The sequence below is a fragment of the Durio zibethinus genome, chromosome 13 (assembly GCF_047325235.1).
Source record: "Durio zibethinus cultivar Kanyao isolate XHJ-2024 chromosome 13, ASM4732523v1, whole genome shotgun sequence".
Classification (NCBI taxonomy): Eukaryota; Viridiplantae; Streptophyta; class Magnoliopsida; order Malvales; family Malvaceae; genus Durio; species Durio zibethinus.
Genome location: NC_143174.1, coordinates 13,352,770 through 13,376,296, shown reverse-complemented (window position 1 = coordinate 13,376,296; position 23,527 = coordinate 13,352,770). Strand labels below are relative to the sequence as shown.

General features: G+C 33.0%; 1 protein-coding gene across 3 annotated transcripts in view; it reads left to right on the top strand.

Moving 5' to 3' along the window:
- Positions 1-2,854: 2,854 nt before the first annotated feature.
- The window catches only part of LOC111302856 (Transducin/WD40 repeat-like superfamily protein), a 37,989-nt gene continuing 17,316 nt past the window's right edge, over positions 2,855-23,527 (top strand). For 2 of the 3 annotated variants that reach the window (XR_016326497.1, XM_022898720.2), the window contains exons 1-13: positions 2,855-3,261; positions 3,342-3,381; positions 3,493-3,741; positions 9,067-9,166; positions 9,289-9,363; positions 18,407-18,505; positions 18,917-19,033; positions 19,154-19,269; positions 19,464-19,563; positions 20,145-20,503; positions 20,893-21,220; positions 21,654-21,862; positions 22,886-23,104. Coding sequence is in view for 2 of the 3 variants with exons in the window: in XM_022898720.2 (XP_022754455.1) it covers positions 3,045-3,261; positions 3,342-3,381; positions 3,493-3,741; positions 9,067-9,166; positions 9,289-9,363; positions 18,407-18,505; positions 18,917-19,033; positions 19,154-19,269; positions 19,464-19,563; positions 20,145-20,503; positions 20,893-21,220; positions 21,654-21,862; positions 22,886-23,104 (2,228 nt within the window). In the remaining variant the exon portion in view is untranslated. Of the gene's footprint in view, positions 3,262-3,341; positions 3,382-3,492; positions 3,742-9,066; positions 9,167-9,288; positions 9,364-15,241; positions 15,320-18,406; positions 18,506-18,916; positions 19,034-19,153; positions 19,270-19,463; positions 19,564-20,144; positions 20,504-20,892; positions 21,221-21,653; positions 21,863-22,885; positions 23,105-23,527 lie in introns of those variants that run through there. The other variant, XM_089741897.1, reaches the window with a different exon arrangement.

Sequence of the window (23,527 nt, the reverse complement as noted above, 5' to 3'; positions counted from 1 at the left end):
TTGTTCTTAGTAAGAACCCAATCTGTCTTTTAAATTTGATTCAACTTTCTACTAACCAGTAATTTAATGAAGATGTAGAAGAAATAGCAAAGAGTATCAAAATATTTCATGAACAGGGTCAAAATAAAATTTTGTAAAAAAATAAGAAATATAAAAGGGCAATAAACATGCAACAAAGACATGTGAAGTTCAAAAAACATGATTTGTTGTGGATTAACTTGCGAAAAGAGAGATTTTCTTTAGGAAAGTTTGACAAGTTACAACCTAAGAAAGGCATGCTTTCTCTGAAATCTTTATTGATATTGAGAATACCATTATAATCTCCGGTAACAGCGTCAAAAACTTGATTATTACTTTTTGTATAGCTTGTAAGTGCACAGATCAAATAATAAAAATAGAAGTATTCCAATATCATTTCCCATGGGATTATAGATTGTAATGTTAGGTTGCTCTCAATTACCAAAATTGAAATCCTAAAATCTTATATCTAAATAATTAAATTTAGAGTTGAGTGCAAATAAGAAAACAAAAGAATATTGTAGGCTTAGATCTTGATATCACCAATTGTCACTTGAAAGTAAAAAACAAGAGCCAATACACTAGATCTAAAAGAATAAGAATAGAAATCTTTAAAATAAAGAAACTTGGAATTGCCAATTATGAAAGATTAATGGGATCAAGAGCATGAAACTTAAAGACTAGTAAGAAAAAGAATTATGGAAGAAACTAATCTTGCATAAAAGAAAACTTGGAGAGTAAAGATTGCATGAAACAAAGTAAACTGGAAAAGTGAAGATGATTGCCTAAGATGAAAAAGTAAAGAATAAAGCTTAAAAACAAAAAAGAAAAAGAAAAATAGATCTTGAAAAATACTTCTTGGATTTAAAATAAAAGAATTATAGAAAAAAACTTTGGTTATTGGCAAATTAGTCATCTAAGTCAATAACTAATTTAAAAAAAAAACTAAAAAAAAAAATAAGAAAAAAGAAAGGAAAACGAAAGGAGAAGTGATTGATGGTTTACAAGTGAAGAAACCTAGCCTATTTATAGGCATATATTCGGTTAAGAAGGTAATTGAGATTACTGAGTCCTTTTTCAATCTAAATTTTAAGAGATAAGTCTATCTTGATTTTTAAATGAGTTGATCGAACATGGGAGTCTTCTTGCATTATGAAGTGTCTTGGCTGAATGGGAGTTAATGATTGGTCTTTCATGTTGATGTATCTTACCATGTCCTCATTATCTTGAATTCAAATGGAGTTTTTGCTAAAGCAAAATTTCAAGATTAATTTTTTTTAGTTATTTATCTTGAATTCAAACTCTTTTGGATTAAAAATCCTTATTGTATCATAGCTTTATCTTATCCTTCTTTAAGGTATTTTTTTTTGGAGCAAAACTCTTTTAAGATAAAAAAATTCTCTTGTAAAATCTCTCTTTTTTGCCAAAAATATTGAGGAGCTTTATCCAAGTATACTTCTTTGTTTACTAATTGCATGTAGGAATCCTCTTGAATATAAGATAGTTGAATAGATAAAGTTATAATGCAAATGAGATTTGACTTAATCTTCTTCTTACTTGGCCGAACATAAGCTTGTCCAACTTTTGCATGGAATTCACATAAAGTTAATGTTCCATAACTTAAAACCTAAATATCAAGAAACTAAATACATTAAAAACGTTAAATTCTATCCAATTTTAAAATTTTTGGACTAAAAAAAACTTTTAAAACATTATATATTTTACTGCTATCAAATACCCAATAAGCAAGATTGATTAATTCTCTTTCAAATCGTTGTTGCTTTACAAAATGCAAATAAAAAAACCTAATAATCTTTACTCTTATCAAAATCTCTTTATACAAATCAAACTTATATATTAAAGGTATAATCTTTGAAGCCTATTTATATAAAAACCATCATCAAATTAAAAATCCAAAATTGAAAACCCATAAGAAAGCCCCATTTATTATTAAAAACTTGTTTTAGCTTTTGAGTTTTCTTGTTCTGTTTGAGAAAGCATCTTGAGCTAGAGTTTCAATACTTACAAATTCAATTTTATTATTTGAGTGTTATTACTCAATGTTTTTAAATCTTAGATTCCATAATCTATGGTGAGTAGAGGATGAATGAGATTTTTCTTTTTCAACTATTCCTATCTTTACTTATTTTCTCTTGATTTGTGATTTTTTTTTATATTTCATTTCCATAATTATGATAGTTAATTACTGTATTGTTGGTTGGGTTATTTTGATTTTTAATTTAAGTGTAAGAAAAAAATGATGATTTTTTTAATTTTAGAAATAAAAAAAAGAAGATTTTTTTTTATTCTAAAAGGCAAAAAAAAAGAGTAAAGAAAAAAAATACACATTACAAGTTAAGACAAAATACAATTAACAATGTTAAGAATAAAAGCTAAGGAAATTAAGAAAGATAAATAACACTTTCATTTTAACCTCACTCATATAATATATTTATGGAGTTTATTTCTAAAAAAATTAATAAATTCTTATAAACATAAGTCATAGCATGTTAATTTTTATTAAAATTTTTTTATTATTTTATTCAGATAAAATTTTAATTTTTATTATATTTAAATAAATTTTTAATTTTTTATTTATACTAAATTTTTAAATTTTAATTTATTAAAAAATTTTTAATCTTTAATTTATATTCAAATCAACTCTCAAATTAAATTAATATTTTATTTAAAATAAAATTTATTTGGATATAATAAAAAAAATAAAGAATTATTAAGATACATTGGAACATATGCGGGTTTTTTAGTATTTTATTTTATTTTTAAATAGTTGCTAGTTGCATTTCTAGTTAAAAGCAAAAACGTAAAATAAAGAGAAGGGAAAAATCGTGATCGTAGGGCGGGCAAATTGGAAACCTGCAGGGACAGGATTCAGCTGAGAGTGGCTGGATCTGGAATTCTGGGGGAGACTGAAAATTTGAATTGAGATCCTAGATTTGTTGGTCGCAGTTGCAAGTGAATAATAGGAGTTGTTTTACTGTTTTACAATTAGATCAGATCGGGGAGAAATGCTGCGGCTGAGGGCATTTCGAGCGACCAATGAGAAGATTGTGAAGATAGCGGTGCATCCGACGCATCCCTGGTTGGTAACCGCCGATGCCTCTGATCACGTCTCCGTATGGAACTGGGAGCATCGCCAGGTCATTTACGAGCTGAAGGCCGGTGGGGTCGACCAGAGACGTCTTGTTGGTGCCAAATTGGAGAAGCTCGCTGAGGGCGAATCTGGTTCGCAATCTATTTCTATTTGGAATTTTCATCTTTCTTTTTTGGGTTTGATTTGATTTGACAAAAATTTGACTTCACAGTGCCCAAAGGGAAACCTACGGAGGCCATCCGCGGAGGGAGGTAATTAATAAGGAGTAGTGCATTTTTAGCCCTCTTTTTCCTTTCTTCAAATCGAAAATTTAAAAGTGAATCTGAAATGTCGACCTTTTTCTTTTGATGAACTGTTAAAAGTGTTAAGCAGGTGAGCTTTTTCGATGATGACGTGCGGTTTTGGCAACTTTGGCGTAACCGTTCTGCGGCTGCGGAGGCTCCTTCTGCTGTCAATCAACTTACTTCTGCTTTTGCCTCTCCGGCTCCATCGACAAAAGGACGGCATTTTCTTGTCATCTGCTGCGAAAATAAAGCCATCTTTTTGGACTTGGTCACCATGCGTGGCCGTGATGTACCCAAACAAGAGCTTGACAACAAGTCGCTGCTTTGGTCAGTGATCTTTCACTTTGCTCATTTTTGAAATATCAGTTTCATCACCATATTTTATGCAGTTGTATATTTATTATTGTGGAAAAGAAAATGCACTCCTTTATGTCATATCATTTGCTTAGCCCAAATTCCACAATTGAAGCTTTCTATTCCATGTTGTCTGCTGGCTTTAACTGCCGATGCTTTCATCTTTTCATATCCTTGGATGACCTGCATAGCATTTTAATTTCATTTGTGTGCCTCCCCAGTTCTGAGTTTTGCTGCTGCCGATACCTTTATCTAACTTCTGATTACAATTTCTTATTATTGAAAACAATAATCTTGTAGCAGGCATGAGGTGACCTTGTTGATTTGCCTTCAATTAATGCACCTCATGCCCCAGGCAAGGTGCCTTTTATTATGTGCATACCTTTTGTGTGTAGAAAGGCAAGGGGCACATAAAAGGCCTGCTGCACCCTTTTGGTCCTTATGGTTTTTAATCTCTTTTATTAGCTATGTTTATAGTGGCTAGAAAAGGTCAGTGTCAATCCTGGAGGAATGTAGTCCACTCACAATCTTTTGTTGAAAATGGAAGTCAAGGAAACATCAAGCTACTATGTGATGACAACTTTTAATTATTCATGATAATTTTGGATCTTCAGAACTAATCAATTTAATGAGCAAATTTTTAATATTTATTAACAAACTCACGGATTTTAAGATTATTACATATGGTACATTGATTTTTCTTTTTGTTTTTTTATATATTTTGGGCACTTTTTACAAATTAGTGTTACAGACTCAGGCAAGTACTATTTTTCTCTTTGGGAGAGTAGGATTCAAGTTAGATATTTGTAAACTTAATTAATTATACACCACTCAATAATTTTACTTTTAGGGAATTGGCTATTGGATTTAATAGTCTAATCATGCTCATTACATGTGCCAATTTTTAAGACAAACTGGTGTTTGTTATAGTTCCATTGTAAATATTGCTTTTAACCGTGTGTGTATTTAAGGGTTGAAACTGTTGTGATTTTATAAAATAGTTAGAGATCCTTAACCAGTTTGAAACTTGACATGCATTATTTGCATGATAAAATATTGAATCCAGTGGTTGGTTTAATCAATTATGAGTTGTAGAAAAAATATCAAGTTATAACAATTGGAAATTAACAAAAACAAAAGCTTGCGTTGGTCGCATATTTGGTCTTCTTTGAATGATATACTTATCATATATAACCAACTTAAAACACAAAACTTCAGTTACTAAACCATGAAAGTTAAGTCATCATCATATTGTATTTCTAGGTCTCCTTCACTGCCATTTCCATCTGATTGATAATCTTCCTTTCTGTCTTCACAAATTCGATAATTTTCTACATTGTCGCCTTTAGTATCTTTCTGAAGTCATATTGGGACACCCCAGTGGTTAGAACTAGAAACTCTAACTTGAACATTTTGGGTTTGAATTTTGGGATGGGAAGGGCCACCTCCCAATTTTAGCTCAAAATCATTTGTGCCATAAAAAACAAATGAAGCCTCTAATCATGATTTTAATTTTATCTATTATTCCTTCTCTGACGCCAAGTCCCAACAATGCTTGTTGCTATACCATATTCAAGTATCATCACAAAACACCAATTTTTCCTTTTCAAAATCTTTCTAATTAAACCATTCATCACTTTGAGGGGGAAATACAAAAATCCCCACTCCAAATTAATAAAAGTACACTTACTGCCCTTATATTCTAAAATGACCTTTTAACCCCCTTTACTTTTAAAGCTGTTAGTTAATCTGTTAAACCAACCAAACCCCACTTCCGTTTTGGCTAGGCAAACCTTTATGGAAAAAATTGCCCCTTTCTTAATGTTTTTTTTTTCCTTCTTCCCTAACAGTAAGCATTGCTTTTTTTTTTTTTTTTTTTTTCCCTTTTCTGGTTTTTGGATTGTTGAGTCTTTCATCCTCATCCACTTCCTCACCTCCCTCCCTCTGAGCCACCAATGCCACTAAATGCTCATTCTTCACCTCGGCTTCTCCAATCTTGTTCACCTTGTCTCTGCACGTCTAAAGTAACGACCTGCTACTTGTTGAAGATTCATAAAAAGCAAATCTGTAGCTGTCATTACTACTTTTTGAATTAACCAAAGCCCTTTATTCTTCTTGTTATTTTTTAATCAATAAAATTTCAACTTTATAGCCCTTTATTTTTGTTGTGAGTGAATTTTCTTTATAGTTCTTGTTAGATGCTGCTTTATTGTTTGAAATACTTTTGGTTTCAATTTTGATGCTAATAATGCATTTGGATCGTTTTATCAAGCTTCAAGTATTGGTATGTCATCTTTGTTGATTGGCTTTGTGAGGGGTTTTAGTTGGATTTTTTTTTTTTGAAAATCTTTAATTGCAAAAGATATGAAATGGAGTAAAAGTAAGGAAACTCCATGAAATTTTTTGTATGGGTCTCGAAAAAGTGAGTTAAGTTTGACAAAAATTTGTAGTATTTAGATAATTTTTTTATTGTGTTCAAGTCTCAAGAGAGTTGGAGAAGCTTTTAGAATATACTAGGATTTTTTTTTTTATTTTGATGATTTGTCAGAGTTTAATGTGCCAATGGAATCCAAACAACAAATGCTTGTCTAACAGTCTTGAAAGTCAAGAGGGTAATGTCATTTTGAAACAAGAGGGGGGGTTAGTGTACTTTCACTGAAACAAGAGGGAGATTTTTTTGTGTTTCACCCATTACTTTGACCGTTGTCTGTTTCAACATTTTGTTGATCATATCAATTTGTAAGCTGTTAACCGTGCCTATATAAGCTATATCTTTTCGTTTGTTTGTTCTAGTTTGTTCCTCCTTTTTGCATGCATCTGCATGTGTTTACTAAAGCATAGCAATTTCCTTTTATTTGAATTAACTCACCTGCTGAAACACATGGTTCAGTTACTTTCACCCCAAGAAGCACTAATTTCTAGCTATTGTTATTTCTGAGGCAAGCTGTGATACTAGTTCCACCATTTAGCCATGTATAAGAAGAATCTGAGATAAGAAGAATGCTAGAAATATTAAACAGTCTAACATCTAGTATGCATAGTTGATACAAATTTCAATCATGATTGAATTATTTATGCTACTTTGGGCCTTTTTGTCCCTTGATCTAATAGCTAATGAAATCCCATGGGACTTGCTTATTTATATTGTACAGTTGCCTCATGTTCTGATTTTGCATTTCTTGGCTTGGAGTTTATCTTGATATGCCAGTGGGTATCCCTAGTGTTAAGTTTTCATCAAACTCTAGCCTTGGAGTATTACCAAAAAGCATTCTGGACATAAGTGTGCCATGGTAATGTATATGGCATTCCCAATCTTGTGTTAAAGGCAGAGATTTAAATTGCGATTGTGATCACGTTTTTGGTTGTGTAACATTTATTGCGGTTGCAGATATAATGGATAAAATAATAGTAGTTGCACTTTTTGCGGTTGTGAATTTTTTTTCTATTTCACACAACTTATCATAAAATTAACTAAATAATTATTATAATCATAATAACATTTATTTATGATATTTAAAGTAATTTGTGACATCTTAATTCTTTCATTTATATGATAAAATAAAATTTTTAGTTACAACTCAAATTAATAAGTTTATCTAACATGTTTGTTAATATATTTATAAATTTTGTAGACATGAATGTTATAAATACATATTTAATCTTATTAAAAAGAATGATGATGAAAATTAATTTTTTTTTATAAAATATGATTATTGGTGTAAGGGATTAAAATATAATTCTTTGAACATAAATACTTGTATTTTACATTTAAATCAAATTTGCAAGTGCAACATTTTAAATAATTAATTAACAAAAATAATGTAATAAGTAGCAACATAACCATAAGCAAAATTACAAAAAAAATTCAATTAACAATAATGTTAATAATATCAAAATTAAATAATAAAATTAATTCTTTTAAATTGAATGATTGTGCATGTATTAATTATAAAAAATTAAATTAACTAATTAAGAGCTAACATTCCTCTTAAAATTTCATTTAAATCACTAAAAATTTCCCGAATATCCATTTCCCATCCATATTAACTTTTCCCTCGAATCATTTCACCTAAAATATTTTCCATTTTAATCTTTGAAACCACGTGACATGTATCAGCCTTCATTTTGTAAACCAAATTCTTCCAAACCCATTTTCTTCTCTTCTCACTAGTAGTAGAGTATGCCAACATGGTCTTCAGCTTTCCAAATCCCCATACCATTTTCCTCTATTTCTCGTTCTTCCTTTGTCTCTACTTTTCTTCCCCATTTGGCAACAAAGTCACCAAACACAACCAACCAGGTTCATGTCTTGCTCAGATCCTCACTGCCTCTCCTTTAAAAGATTTTAAACTACCATGTCGCGTTTATCTATTCCTCTCAAGAGTCAAAATTGGAGAAGATAACGCACAGCACAGCCTAAGGTCGATGGTACGGAGGTTATATGAGAGCTCTTTCTTTAAACCATCCGCAACTCAAATTTTAAAAAATGGGTATTTGTTTTTTGTTTTACCATGAATTAATTTCATTTTTTTTAGTTTGATTGGGGCTTAAATTTGTTGGATTTTGACTTAATTGTTTGAAGTTAGGGTGGGTTTTCTTCTCTAGTTTGATTTTGTTTATTGTGTGTTTTGATTTGGAAAATATGAAGAGCAGCTTTAACATCCCGATATAATTGCTAGTGGTCATCATGCTGCTATTTGCAGCTGCAAAGCTCCACTATGAGTGTGATTGCCGTTCACAACCCCATTGTAGGTGAATAGCGTTGGCGGAGGGTGCTGCTACTGCTAAATAGCGGCCACTACACTGCAACGCCAGTCCTATTTGAAACCCTTAAAAGTTTTAATTATATATTTATGCACTTTTTGTTCTTATCAAATGCTTTCTAAACTATATATTTATAAGTTTATTAGACATTATTATACATATTTCTTTTTTCTGTTTATCATATATCCACTATTATTCGTGTTCTAAAATATTAGTGCTTTTACTTGGATGTGTGTGCTGAGTGCCTTGAATGATACAAATGTTGTTGTGCATTTAAGGTGCTTGTTGCCTTTGACTATGCTTAGTGTCCCTTATTGTCTCTGTTTGTTGACATGTTTATTACATCAAATTATTAAGCCTTTTTTAAGTAGCTTTATAGTGTCTGTAATTCTTTTCCATCTTTATTTTCATCATTGGGCATGGGTTGTCAACTATACCTAAGGTGATGTTAATTTTATTTTACCATTGTTTTGCTTATTACCACAACATACATTGATTCACTGATATCTGTTTTTTTTTTTTTTTTTTTGCCAGTATGGAGTTCCTTTCTAGGTCGTCTGCTGGTGACAGTCCTCTTGTTGCTTTTGGTGGATCTGATGGTGTTATTAGGGTTCTTTCAATGATGACATGGAAGGTTTGGTGTTTGCTTTTTGTTCACATTCTCTATGTAATCTGCTGCTTATCCCTTTTAGTTTATTTTCAAGTAGATTTTATTACAACATCATTTTTTCTTTTAAATTCATTCTATTTTGGCAGCTTGTGAGAAGATACACCGGGGGTCATAAAGGATCAATTTCTTGTTTGATGACTTTCATGGCTTCTTCTGGTGAGGTAGGTCATAGTTTTCAAAGCAAAATCATACAACTAAATATGTCTTTTGCTAATTCTTATTGTTAAAGAATAACAAATTTGTCCAACCATGAACTATGTGTGAGTTAATTATAAGTTTATCATGATGTTAACATTTTTGATCATAAGGTTAATGTAATTCCCATCCTTGATTTGCATATTCATTTTTCAATAAATTTCAATGCAAGACAGCCCAAAAAGAAAATAAAAAGAATGATGATTTATGAATGAATAAATACATAGCTGATGAAATAATTTGTTCTGTTTTTTACATGGATTTGATAAATTCAGGTGCGATACCAGTGTCAACATGACATGACATTGGTATAAGTATGAAATTCATGTCTGAGGTTTCACTAGAAATTCATACTTGATGTCACTATGTAAGGTTATTAAAAAACCAGAGCTGAGATCATATGTGGAGATTGATGGAGACCGTTGAGTCAATTTCTGTTGCTATGCCATTGTTGTTGATGAGGGCTAGGCCTTTTAGCTTTTATCAACTAGTAGATTGGCTTGTAAAATTCCAAAGATATAGGTTAGGAGGGAAGGAGGGGGAGAATTCATTTGTCTGGCTACAGTTATGAATAGAAGAAAAAGAGGAAATTTATGGATTTTTTAGTTTTTATCAACTCGTAGCTTGGCTTTAAAAATTCCAAAGACATATGTTAGGGGGGAAGAAGGGGGAGAATTCTTGTTTGTGGCTGCAGTTATGACTTTAGGGCATTTTTATATGCCAAGCGAATCACAACTTTTCTTTTAGTTCCAGTTTGGGCTTGAAAAAGGAGCTTATCTTGGAGCCTCAAGTTTTTGTTTATTGACATTGAGTTTAAGGAAGCGTAATGTCTTACTCTGGACCTAAAAGCAAAATGGTTTTGCCTTGCACCTTTTTTTACCTCGGGCTTTTTCCTAGTTGATGATTATATGGGTTTGATGTTATAATAGCAAATGTATTTAATTATTTATTTTGGTGGAATAAACCTATTAAAATTTATTAATAATTGTTAAAAGTGAATTTGGTAGATAAAAAGATACGAAAAGAAATTGTTTTTTGATTAGGTAAAAACTGAAAAGGATTATTTATATTAGGCATTATATTTATAATTTTTTCATGACATCCATTTATGTTGTATGATATTTTGTACTCTTTTTAGTTGACTCCAAGAGTCCAAAACTTTGGGCAAAAGGTGAGCTAGACATTTGTGTCTAATACCCTCGCTTGAGTCCATGTAACTTAGATTCTTATGAGGGTAGATTAGAGAATACACTTTTACTCATGAATTTGATGGAAGACATTTTGAATGAAGAATTGTCAACTGTAAGTTTCTATTCAAGGGTTTAGGACTTAAAGGGGTGGAGAGGGTAAAGGGACAAAGTTAAGCTGTATGGTCACATAGATGACTTGAGAGATCAAGGGAAAGGTAGAGGTAGAGGGAGAGAGAGATATGGGATTGTACTAGAAGAATGGGTATTTTCATATGTATAAGGAGAGAGAGAGAGGGAGAAAGGAAGAAAGATGGGATGGGGGTAAGTGAATTAGGGGCAAGTGCGTTTCCATTTGTGTAGGCCCATTAAAGAAATCTCTAGAATAAAACTATTTTTTCTTCTATATTTTTTTTTGTTACAATGCTAGTATTGCATGAAAATATATAGGCTAAAGATTGAATATTCTCAACCTTAAAATCCAACATTTTCATGCATTATAACAGCTAATCAAAGGAGTAATTTACTCTTTACACATAATAGGAAAATATCTAATGGATTTGAAGTAATTACTCAAATCACTTCTTATTTTAAAAATAAGAGACTTAACTAAAATAGAAAAGGTAAACTAATTAAGTAATAAGAAAGATTAGATTTTCACACTCCCTTTTAAGCTGGGTGGTAGATGTCAATCATACGCAGCTTGGACTTCAGATTCTCAAAGTTGTTTTGAGAGAGAGCCTTAGTATGCCTGCAGTTTAGAGGCATGTGGGAGTATAAACTAATCTAACAATTCCTTTATCTTCTCTTTGATGAAGTGACGATCGATCTCCACATGTTTAGTCCTATCATGATGAACAGGAATCTTTGGCATATGGCAACTTTGTTGTCGCAAAATATCTTCATGGATTCTTCTGCTAAGACCTTTAACTCCTCTAGCAACCTTTTTAGCCAAATTCCCTCACATATGCCATGAGATATAGTTCTAAACTCAGTTTTTGCGCTACTTTTAGCCACCACAGATTGCTTCTTGCTTTGCTAAGTAAGCAAATTTTCCTACAGATAGGTACAATAACTAGTAGTTGATATTTGGTCAATAACGAATCTAGCCCAATTAACATCAGTGTAAATTTAAACATTTCGGCGTGATGTCTTCTTAAAAAATAATTCTTTGTCAGCACTCCTTTTTAAGTACTGTAAGATTCGATACACAGCTCTCAAGTGTTCCTCGGTTGGGTTGTTCATGAATTTGCTTACCATGCTAACTGAAAAATCGATATTTGGTCTTGTATGAAAGGTAGATGAGTTTCCCAATAAGTCTTTGATATCTGTCTTTGTCTGTTGGTGGACTTCCTTCTTCCATTCCTACCTTATTCATTGTGTCCATAGGGGTGTCAGCAGGTTTGCATCCAAGCATTCCAGTTTCCTTTAATAAGTCTAGGACATAAATACGTTGTGAAACAAAGATGCCATTCCTTAAGTGAGCTACCTCCATGCTAAGAAAATATTTAAGGTGTCCCAAATCTTTGATTTCAAATTCTTAGGCTAGGAGGTTCTTTAGGTTGCTAATTTCTTCCACATTGTCTCTAGTAAGAATAATGTCATCCATATAGACAATAAGAATGGCTATTTTTCCTTTAGGTGAATGTTTGACAAACATGGTTTAATCGGTCTGGCATTGTGAAAACCATACCTCTTTACCACTTTTGTTAGTCTATCAAACCATGCACGTGGGGATCGGTTAAGACCATATAAAGACTTTTGAAGCTTGCATACCTTGCTAGAATTGTCCTGGTTTTTGAATCTTGGGGGGATTTCCATGTAAACTTCTTCTTCTAGGTTGCAATTAAAAAATGCATTTTTGACATCTAGTTGGTGGAGTGGCCAATCTAGATTTGCTGCCAATGATAATAACACCCAGATTGAATTAAGTTTAGCAAACGGAGCAAATATCTCCTCATAGTCAACACCATAAGATTGAGTAAATCTTTTTGCAACAAGGCGAGCTTTGAATCTATTAATACTTCCATTTGCATTATGCTTGACAATAAAAATCCATTTGCACCCAATTGGATTTTTCCCTTTGGGTAGTTTTGAAATCTCCCATGTTTTGTTCTTTTCTAAGGCCTTGATTTCTTCTAAAACAGCCATCTTCTATTTTGGTTGTATGAGTGCTTCATGAATATTATTGGGAATCTGCATATTGTTTAGTGTGGTAACAAAAGCTCGATAATTGGGTGATAAACCTTCATAAGAAACCACATTACAGATTGGATGTTGAGTACATAATCTCACACCTTTCCTTAGAGCAATTGGTTGATCAAAATCATTAAAAAATTCAATAGAATCAGATTCAGTAAGAGTGTTACTTGTGTTGGTTCCAAATATATCTGGAACTGGTTCAAATTCTTGGTTTTGCTTTGAAGGTGTACATTTTCCTATATCCTTTTGAGTTTTTTGTCTACTTGAATAGACAATCAATTCTTTGTTTATTTTCCCTTGTGTGGACTTCGGGCTTGGAGGATCTGGTTGGATGTTTTGGACTTGAAAGGGAGTTGGAGGATCTGGCTTGATGTTTTGGACATGAAAGGGAGTATGAGTAGTGTTTGGTGGTTCGGTAATAGGATCTTCCCAAGCTAATATTCCCGTGTGATTGGATTCTCCCCCTGAATGGCAGTTTTAGGGAAGTAAGGTTGATTTTCAAAAAGGGTAACATTCATGGAATGGTAGAATTTCTTTGTTACTGGTGAGTAACACTTGTATTCTTTTTGATTCAGGGAGTATCCAAGAAATATGCATTTGATGGATTTAGGATCTAGTTTGCTTTGGTTTTGTTGGCTGATAAGAACAAATGCAGTGCATCCAAACACTTTAATGGGAATAGACAAGATGATTCGAAGGTGAGGATAGGAATTGAGAAGGGATTGGCAAGGGCTTTGAAATTTCATGATTCGAGAAGGCATTCTGTTTATAAGATATGTAGCAGTAAAAATAGCCTCACCCCAAAAATGCTTAGGTACATGGCAGCCATCTTGAGGGATCTTGCAACTTCCAACAAATGTCGATTCTTTCTTTCAGCAATGCCATTTTGTTGAAAAGTGTCGACACATGAGCTTTGATGAATTATACCATGTTTCATCAGATATGATTCAAGAATTGAATTGTAGTATTCTCTCCCATTGATGGTTCTCAACATTTAGATTTTGGTTTTGAATTGAGTTTGGATCATATTGTTAAAGTTTTGGAATAGCTGGCCCACTTTTGATTTTTCCTTCATAAGGAATACCCAAGTAACCATGGCGTGATCATCAATAAATGTGACAAACCATCTAGAGCCACTAATGTTATTTACTCTGGAGGGACCCCAAATGTCACTGTGTGTCATTGAAAAAGGATGGGATGGTTTGTAAGGTTGATTAGGATATGTGGTACGAGTATGTTTGGATGTTTGACAGACTTCACATTGAAAATTGTTAGGATTTTGATTGAATGATGAGGGAAACAACCTTGAGGTACAAAAAATTTGGATGACCTAACCGATAGTGCCACAACATGATAGTAATATCTTTATTATTATTGGATGATGAAACAACACAAGAGGTCTTTTGATATTGTCTTTCAGAATCATTAGCTCTTAGGATATAAGAGTCCTGAGTCCTGCACGCATCTTAGAATTGCCAATCAACTTCCCTGAATCCAAATCTTGAAATTCACATATTTGGAGGAAATTTAGTAACACACTTAAGCTCTCTTGTAAGTTTGCTTATAGATAGTAGTAGATTGCAACTTAGATTTGGGACAAACAAAATAGAATCAAGTGTTATCTCTTTGGAAATAATAACAGAACCTGTATCGGTTACTTTTGAAAGTGACCCATTAGCAATTTGAACTGTGAAGTTTTCATGACATGGGTTGTATTTACCAAATACAGATGCATCCCGAGTCATATGGTCTGAAGCTCTTGAATCCACAATCCATGAATTTGATTTCTCTAGTTTTACTCTCAAGGCACTTAGAAAATTACCTTTTTGTGCTAAAGAACCTATTCGAGTAGGAGTGGCAATGTGCTGTAGTGATTGAGAAATGCTAGCTCCAAGGTTAAAGGTAACCTCTGACGCTGAGCTCTCATTTTTGTTGGCCATATTGGACTCTGAGTGAAAATTTTCTAAGGTTTAGATCGTGCTCTGATACCATGAAGAAATCTCTAGAATAAAACTATTTTATTTTTCTATATTTTTCTTATTACAATGCTAGAATTGCATGAAAATATATAAGCTAAATGCTGAATATTCTCAGCCTTAAAATCCAAAATTTTAATGCATCAAAGGAGTAATTTACTTTCTACACATAATAGGAAAATATCTAATGGATTTGGTGTAATTACCCAAATCACTTCTTATTCTAAAAATAAGAGACTTAACTAAAAGATAAAGTCAACTAATCAAGTAATAATGAAGATTAGATTTCCACATAATTATATGGCACATATATTTAAAGTTATTTTTTCTTGCACTGCTTCTATTTCTTTGAGTCAAGTACTTGGACTTAAGGACTATCATTTCTTTTGTTCTATTTCCATCTTTGCTATTCATTGATTTCTCAATAGTCTTACCTTTTTCATAGGGTATCTTTACGAAGGCTTTTTTCAATGTTATGCCAAAAATTACTTTATCCTTTCCCATCTTTTTCTTGGATAAGGTTGCAACTTGAAAGAGAATGAGAGACGGGGATGGAGGTAAGTGAATAATGGCAATGGTATTTCATGTGTATACGATTTTAATTATAGGGCACACCATTTAAATCACTTTTTCTTTCATTACTTCTGTAAATATGTATGGCACAAATGAACATAATGAAAAATCCTTTCCTGTTCTTCTCTTTACTTCTCTTCCATTTGTCCATTTCACAATGTTAGCACCTTTTTCCTAGGGTACGATAGAAAAATCTTCTTCCCATGCTATTTCAAAATTTATTTTCATCCTTACCTATCTTCACTCTCTCTTCTGTCTTGGGAAAAACATTGCAACTTTCTTACCATAAATAAATATATGATACATTTGTAACATCCTCACAGACATATGTTATCTAGATGTAGTTTTAGCTTCATCTAGGGGAATAATTTCCTATGTTATGTCAAAATTTATTTGTATCCTTTCCCTCACCGTCACTCTCTCTTTTCTTTTTCTTGGGCAAAACATTACAACTTTCTTACCATAAATAAATACATGATACATTTGTAACATCCTTACAAACATTCATTATCTAGATGTAGTTTTAGGTTCTATCTAGGGGTATAATCAACCTTAGCTGAGTTGATATGGTGCTAGGTTTAAGCTAAGCTAGATTAAAAAAACTTGAGGTTTGAGCTTGAACTTTATTTCTTTGTGCTTGAGCTAGGCTCAAAAAACATCCAGCTACTCAAGCTCGACTTGATTAGGCTCAGTTATCACTAATTTATATGAGGAGCTTGAAACTTGACTCTACTCGAGCTTGAGTTTGAAATAAAAGCTCAAATATAACTTTAAAATATGTAAATAAATATTATATTATGTTATATTCTTATATGTGTATGTAATATTAAAAATATAACAAATTCAAAATTTTGATTAGGCTTATGAGCCACTTGAGTTGAGTATTACAAACTTCGTACTCAGTTTGACTCGTTACTTTATTAGCTTGAACTTCAGCTCTGCTTTCTTGTGAATGAGTTAAATTCGAGTATTCATCTAGTTGAATCCGAGTAGCTCTTGAGTAGCTTGAGTTGTTTACTTCCCTAGTTCTATCAAAGAGGGATCTAATTTAGAATCATAGATGGTAAGCCCTAAAAAATTTTAAATTTTTTTTGTACTCCATCTCAAATTTAATGTCTGCCTTTTCTCTTTGGGTTGTCTCAAAATAAAGTCCAGTTTCCTAAAAAATGGAAACCGTTTTTCCAATGCTACCCTTCATTACTAACTTTAATTGGACCTCTATACCTTTGATTACTCTTGAAGGGTGAAAGTTGTAACTAGGGGACAAAATATTTCATTCGTAAAACTTTGTACCATTGGGAAAGTGGACATTCAATTTGAGATGGAGCATTAGGTGATGAATAATTTTTATTTGAAATCTGCAATTATAGCCTATCAAATTGCTTTATGTTGTATATTAATCATAAGAATCATTGAATTATGGTACATTTTATTGGGAATTATCACAATTGAGAAACAACTAACTTTAAGATTTATTTGCATACTAATTTTTCTTTTGTGTTATACTTCATCTTTCATAGCAATATTGAGGTTTTTCCTTTTTGAACATGCAAATTTAATAAGAGAATGGTGTCTGTAATGACACATACTGGCAATTGAAAGCACATACAATCATGCAATTGGTGACTGAAACAATCTAATTAGTAGTTACACTTTAGATGAGAGCTTGATGATAGCCTCACGTCACCTTCTTGAATGAAGTCCTGTGTTCCAAATCCTTCTTTCCCTACTTAATTATGAAAGAAAGGGGTAAATTGCTTCTTCAAACAGTAGGTGCTGGCAATGGCAATGTTGCCAATAACTTTTACTTCATATATAATATATGGAGAGGGATCCACTTACACTAGTGTAAAACTAAAAAGTTTTACGTCTTCTTTTATCGCTGGATCAAAGTTAAATCTTAAGCTCCAATAAAAACATTATTTTCAGTAAAAAGGTTACTTCGCTTTCCATTTCTCGTTTTTTCCTTTTACATATATCATTTTCCTCACTCGACTCTCTTCCCTCTCTCTACAAATCTGAAATTCTAATTAAATTCTCCTTAACTCTTGCTTCTTGCCTTCCTATGATTTATTCTTTCATTTTTTTTTTTAAATTTTACAAGAAATTTTTTAAGTAGGGAATCTAGACCCAAAATTAATTTCGATTCTAGGAGTTTAAAACATCATTGTCTTCACCTCAACCTGTGACACAGTTGCAATCCAAGAAGTCAAACCCAAATTAAGCTTGCCACAATCACCCAAGTAAGTAACATAGGCATGTAAAGAAAATGAAACCTGTTCACTCATTCACAGCAAGATGGTGATGAGTGAGGCACAAGATATTGTTACATATTTACCCATTTCATTGGAACCCAGAAAATGAGTAGTAATTCTGGGTATAATTCCATTTCATTGAATGAGGAAATAGTAAGTAAAATCTAAGTCCAACTTGACTGTCATGGATGGAAGAGGGAAAAAGTCCCAGACAGAGATAGAGACATAAAGGGATGATTGATTAAGAATGTTTTACAGTAAGAAAATCCAAATAGTGGTGGTCAATTGACTTCTTGTAGGTGAATCCAAAACAACGAAAGGATGGAAATTCTTGTTGGAGAAAGTGATTGGTGTTGCTTTAAATGGATGAAACAGAGACAGAAAAGAGAAAGAAGGCAAGATGAGTAAAAGAAATGATTTAATCTTAGTCATGGGTTTAATTTTGACCCAAGGTTCAAAAAAGGTGTAAAACTTTTTAATTTTACATTGGTGTGAGGGGATCCCTCCCCTAAATATTCTCATTGAAGTGAGATTATTGATTTAAGATTTTTCAAGCTTCTTTTAGGGATGTTTAGATAGATTTTTTTTCACTATTGTTTTGCCTCTGGTTTTGTGTAACTTAAATGTATTTAAGAAAAACATATTGTCATTTGTTTAGGCCCTCCAACTTAATTTCTAGCTCACCACTGGGTTCCATTGATTTTGCAATAATGCTATTATTGTGAATACATTCTTGTATCTTTGAATTTTGGCTGGATATGATTTCTCCTTAACATGTAATACTTGTTTATTGTTTGTTTTCTTTTTCAATTGCAGGCACTTCTTGTTTCAGGTGCTAGTGATGGTTTACTTGTACTTTGGAGTGCAGACCATGGTCAGGATTCACAAGAACTTGTACCCAAGCTAAGTTTGAAGGTGCTTATCTCTTTAATTATTGAGAACGTCTCACCTACTTAAAGGCTAATAATCAACATGGTATGTTATTCATTGATTGATATAATAATCTGAGCGAAAAATCATATTCTATCAAAGATAGGCTAGGGTGTTGGTGTATTAAGAGGCAACCTTAATTGCCCTCCAATACAAGAAGATAATGTTTATTTTATTTTATTTTATTTTTTTTTGGGATTGTATACATTTATGTTCCCCTTGTGAAATATTGAAATGTATTATGAGTGTTGTTTATAGGGTTATTTCTTTTCTTAAAAATTTCTTGCTCTATACCTCTTTTCAATGTATTCACTTAAACTTTTTGGACCTATTTTTGTGCATATTTTCTAGATGCACTTTCTATGAGAAAGTTTTCATTTTTATGACATCAAATAGGCACATGATGGTGGAGTTATTGCTGTTGAGCTTTCTAGAGTGATTGGAGGCGCTCCTCAGCTTATTACAATCGGTGCAGACAAGACATTGGCCATATGGGACACAATCTCTTTTAAGGTTTTGTACTGTCCCATGAGAAGTATTAACAGTTGTGAATAGCACTTCCTGTAACTGAAATTTTGCAGTAAAGAGTTGGCTTGTTTTCTCTTTTCATTCTTGTTAACTTCTCTGCTACAGGAGTTACGGCGAATTAAACCCGTTCCAAAGCTTGCATGTCATAGTGTAGCATCTTGGTGTCATCCTCGAGCTCCTAACCTTGATATTTTGACTTGTGTCAAAGATTCCTATATTTGGTACGCTAATTTTTTTTTATTTTCTCAATGTCTCCCACTAAATACATTTATAAATCTTTTTTTTTTTTATATGTTGGCTTTTGTTACAATATATTGGTGGAAGGCTATATGCGGTAAATAATGACAATTTGAGGCAGTATCGTTTGTTTAATTATTGCAAGGATATCATACTTACTATTTTAACCTTTTTGCAGGGCTATTGAGCACCCAACTTATTCAGCACTTACAAGACCATTGTGTGATCTGTCTTCACTTGTTCCTCCTCAAGTAGTTGCACCAAACAAGAAACTTAGGGTATGTGGCTGTTTTTGTAGTTGTGATCCTAGGACCTCCATTGGTGGGGATTTTATTTTTATTTTATTTTTTTATAAAACTTAATTAGTAGTTTTAGTTTAATGTTATACGCCCTTAATGTTATGTTCAGTGTCAATATTGCAGGAAACTTAAATCAGTAATCTAATAAACTGTAGAACAAAGAGATTTACGTAGGGAAGAAAATGGTCAAGCTCTTTGAGTAAATTCTAATTGCTTGTACAAGAAGCTCAACTAAGGATATAGAAGAACATGTTGGGACCTCATTGGCCTAACCTCTGGCAGCTAGACTTTGGTTTGTGTAGATGGGTTTAAATTCCTGGTGAATATCTCTGAAAATTTAGAAACTAAAGCACTAGAAACATAAAAATATCATCCATTTACTGCTTACTCTATAAAGAAATTTAAATGTTATATTTATTCTTTGCCCATGAAATTGGCCATTATATGATTGTCATTCTTTTCCACATAGCTTGATGTTTCTTTTCCTTTCTTCTTCCTCCCCACCACCCGATCTCTTCCTAAAGATGTCTGTTTTGACTTTTATAAGTTTCCTACTGCAGGTTTATTGTATGGTTGCACATCCTTTACAGCCTCATCTTGTTGCTACTGGGACCAATGTTGGTATTATTGTCAGTGAATTTGATGCTAAATCTCTTCCTCCTGTAGTTCCTCTCCCAACGCCAGCCGGAAGTCGAGAACATTCTGCTGTCTACATTGTTGAAAGGGAATTGAAACTGTTAAACTTTCAGCTGTCCAACACAGCAAATCCATCACTTGGAAATAATGGCTCTTTATTTGAAGCAGGAAAGTTGAAGGGAGATTCACTTGAATCCTTGCATGTGAAGCAGATTAAAAAGCACATTAGTACACCTGTTCCTCATGATTCATATTCAGTTCTTTCAGTAAGCAGTTCTGGAAAGTAAGTACTCTTTTTTTGCTTCAACACAATTGTTGATTTGTTGTTGCTTTACTGAGTGCCAGTTTCAACAATAAGTGTAGTAGATGATTTTGGATGTAGACATACATTAAATTTGTTTGGGGTTTGTTTACATGCTATTTCACGTCTAGTTTGGACTGTTAGTTCCTCTTCTTCTCCCCTCCTGGCCTAGAAGAGAGACAAAGAACATCTATGCTCTTGTACCAGTCAGCTATAAGTACATCCTACTTTCCCATGTGCATGCACATATGTTATGCTTGGAGAGAGAAATTTCAGCTGGAATATGTTCTGTCCATTAACTCTCATACTGAGCAATTTTACCATTCTACTTTTATAACGGGCATCATTCTTACTGAAGAACTTATGTGCAGGTATCTTGCAATTGTCTGGCCTGATATTCCTTATTTCTCAATCTACAAGGTTAGTGATTGGTCCATTGTTGATTCAGGAAGTGCAAGGCTTCTGGCTTGGGATACATGTTGTGACAGATTTGCTATATTAGAGTTTGCATTACCTCCTAGAATGCCTGTTCTCCCTAAGGGAAGTTCATCAAGAAAAGCTAAAGAAGCAGCTGCAGCTGCAGCTCAGGCTGCAGCAGCAGCTGCTACTGCTGCTTCTGCTAATGTCCAAGTTCGCATTTTGCTGGATGATGGAACTTCAAACATATTAATGAGGTCCATAGGTAGCCAAAGTGAACCGGTATTTTAATCTCCTTGATTAGTATTTACTGTTACTTCATTTAAGTAGAATTAGACTCATTCTTGATGCATTGGTTCTTCAAATATGAGGAGAGATGGTTTCTTAGTGCCAAGTTATTTGTAACAATCTTTTCCACAAATTATGTTGTCTTTTAACAAATGGTTTTGTTTTCTTTTCACTAGGGGAGAAATTCTAGATCATGTTAGGCCTGTTTATTATCTGTGAAAAAATAATTGGATAGATGATATTTTAGGCTGCTGCCAACTATTGGTGGGATTTTCAATGACTTGCTGAAAAAATTTATAGTTCCAGCATTAAATAGCACTGATAAGATTTCATATTGTTAGATTTTGATGTGTTTCTCAGTACTCTCCATTTATGCTGCATTGTGCATGGTTAGACTCCTCTCCTAACTTAAAAGTTTCTCTGCTAGGTCATTGGCCTGCATGGAGGGGCACTACTTGGTGTTGCCTATCGAACATCTCGTAGGGTTAGCCCTGGTGCTGCAACAGCTATATCAACAATTCAGTCTATGCCATTGTCAGGATTTGGAAGTAGCGGATCTTTTGCTACTTTTGATGATGGATTTTCTTCTCAGAGATCTCCTACTGAGGCAGTGCCTCAAAACTTTCAGCTTTTCAGGTGAAAATAATTATTATGTAGCCTGTATGCCATTAACATAATTTTGTCTGGTATAATAGTACAGCTTTTGGTTGGGCTTCCAAGCATCATGTATGGCTTAAGTTTTGAGAGCTTACACTTGGTGCAGAAATAGTTGACTTTGAAAACTAGTCTACATTCCTCTTCTCTGAACCTAGTTAAATACTGGGTAGCATACCTTTTTTTAGGATTCAAACTTACGTACTGGAGGTTCATACCTGGGATTAGGTTTGTTTCACAAAAATCTGTAAAGAAAGCATAATTGCTGAAACCGTGAGCTTGTCCTACATCAATTGAAATGATTGACATGCTTTTGTTCAGAGCTGTTAATCCTATACCTATGAGGACTTGAGATCCGAGATAAGAAATTACCAAAACTGACTTAAAAAAACTCCTTTAAGTTGAAGGTTTGCCTAAGGTTGAAAGTTGACAGTTTTTCTGTATTCTGTCCATCAATTTACAGAATAGGCTTGACTCTTTAACTCTAAATTTTTTTGTGACATTTATGTTTGAATTCTTCTTACATCTTGGTTGTCTGCATCATCAAGCCTTTGAGAATAATATGTGGAATTTTATAATGTTTGTATACAAAATATGTATATGTAATGCTGGACTTAGTTGATCTTACTTCACCTTCTATCTTTGTGTAAGAGAATATGTGTGATACGAACCCAAATGACATTTATGGCCGGGATATATTTAGATATTTTTGGGAATTTGTGATACAAGTTTTTTAGAGTCCTGAACCAGCTACCATGAACTCTTGTTCAAATTGAACTCCTGAACCAGTCTTTGTGTACGTATTGTATGTGTGTGCATATAAATTGTATAGGAGCAGTTCCAAAGTTTTTGTTGGCCTAGTCCTGAACGAGTGCTTTGAGAAATTTGTGTTGCCCAAAATCTACTGCACTTTTACGTGTATTTTAATTTCACCATCTGATGACAAAGATAATATGCTATTTCCTTTTCAGCAACATAATAATTGATTGAAGATATAATGTGCAGTTGGGAGACTTTTCAACCAGTAGGTGGTCTTCTCCCTCAACCAGAGTGGACTGCCTGGGACCAAACTGTTGAGTATTGTGCTCTTGCTTATCAGCGTTATATTGTCATCTGTTCCTTGCGTCCCCAGTATAGATACCTTGGAGATGTTGCAATTGCCTACGCCACTGGAGCTGTTTGGCAACGGAGGCAATTGTTTGTGGCTACACCAACTACAATTGAGTATGATATAGTTACTTGTTCAGAAGTTTGTTTACATTAAATTGAAAATCCTGGTTTTCTTCACTCTTTATTTTCTGCATATTTTTGTAATTTTTTTTTCTATGAAAATATGCTTTACTCTAGTTATAGCCCTCTTTGACATGGAAGTGATTAAATGGACAAATAAGTTTATGGAAAGGTACTTATGTTACTAATTAAGTTGAGATTTACATTGCTTTGCGGAATAATGGAATATAAAATTTTACAATTTGACTTCTCATGTCTAATGAAGGCAATGAAAGACTTTATTCTTCACTCTTCATTAAGCAGTTCCAACATTTGCTTTGTAGAATTTGATATTATGGTTTGTAGGTACTTCAATACAAAGGTGCAGTATTATAATTTCTGTAAACTCCTCCACCCAAGAGTAGTTTTGTTGGATTT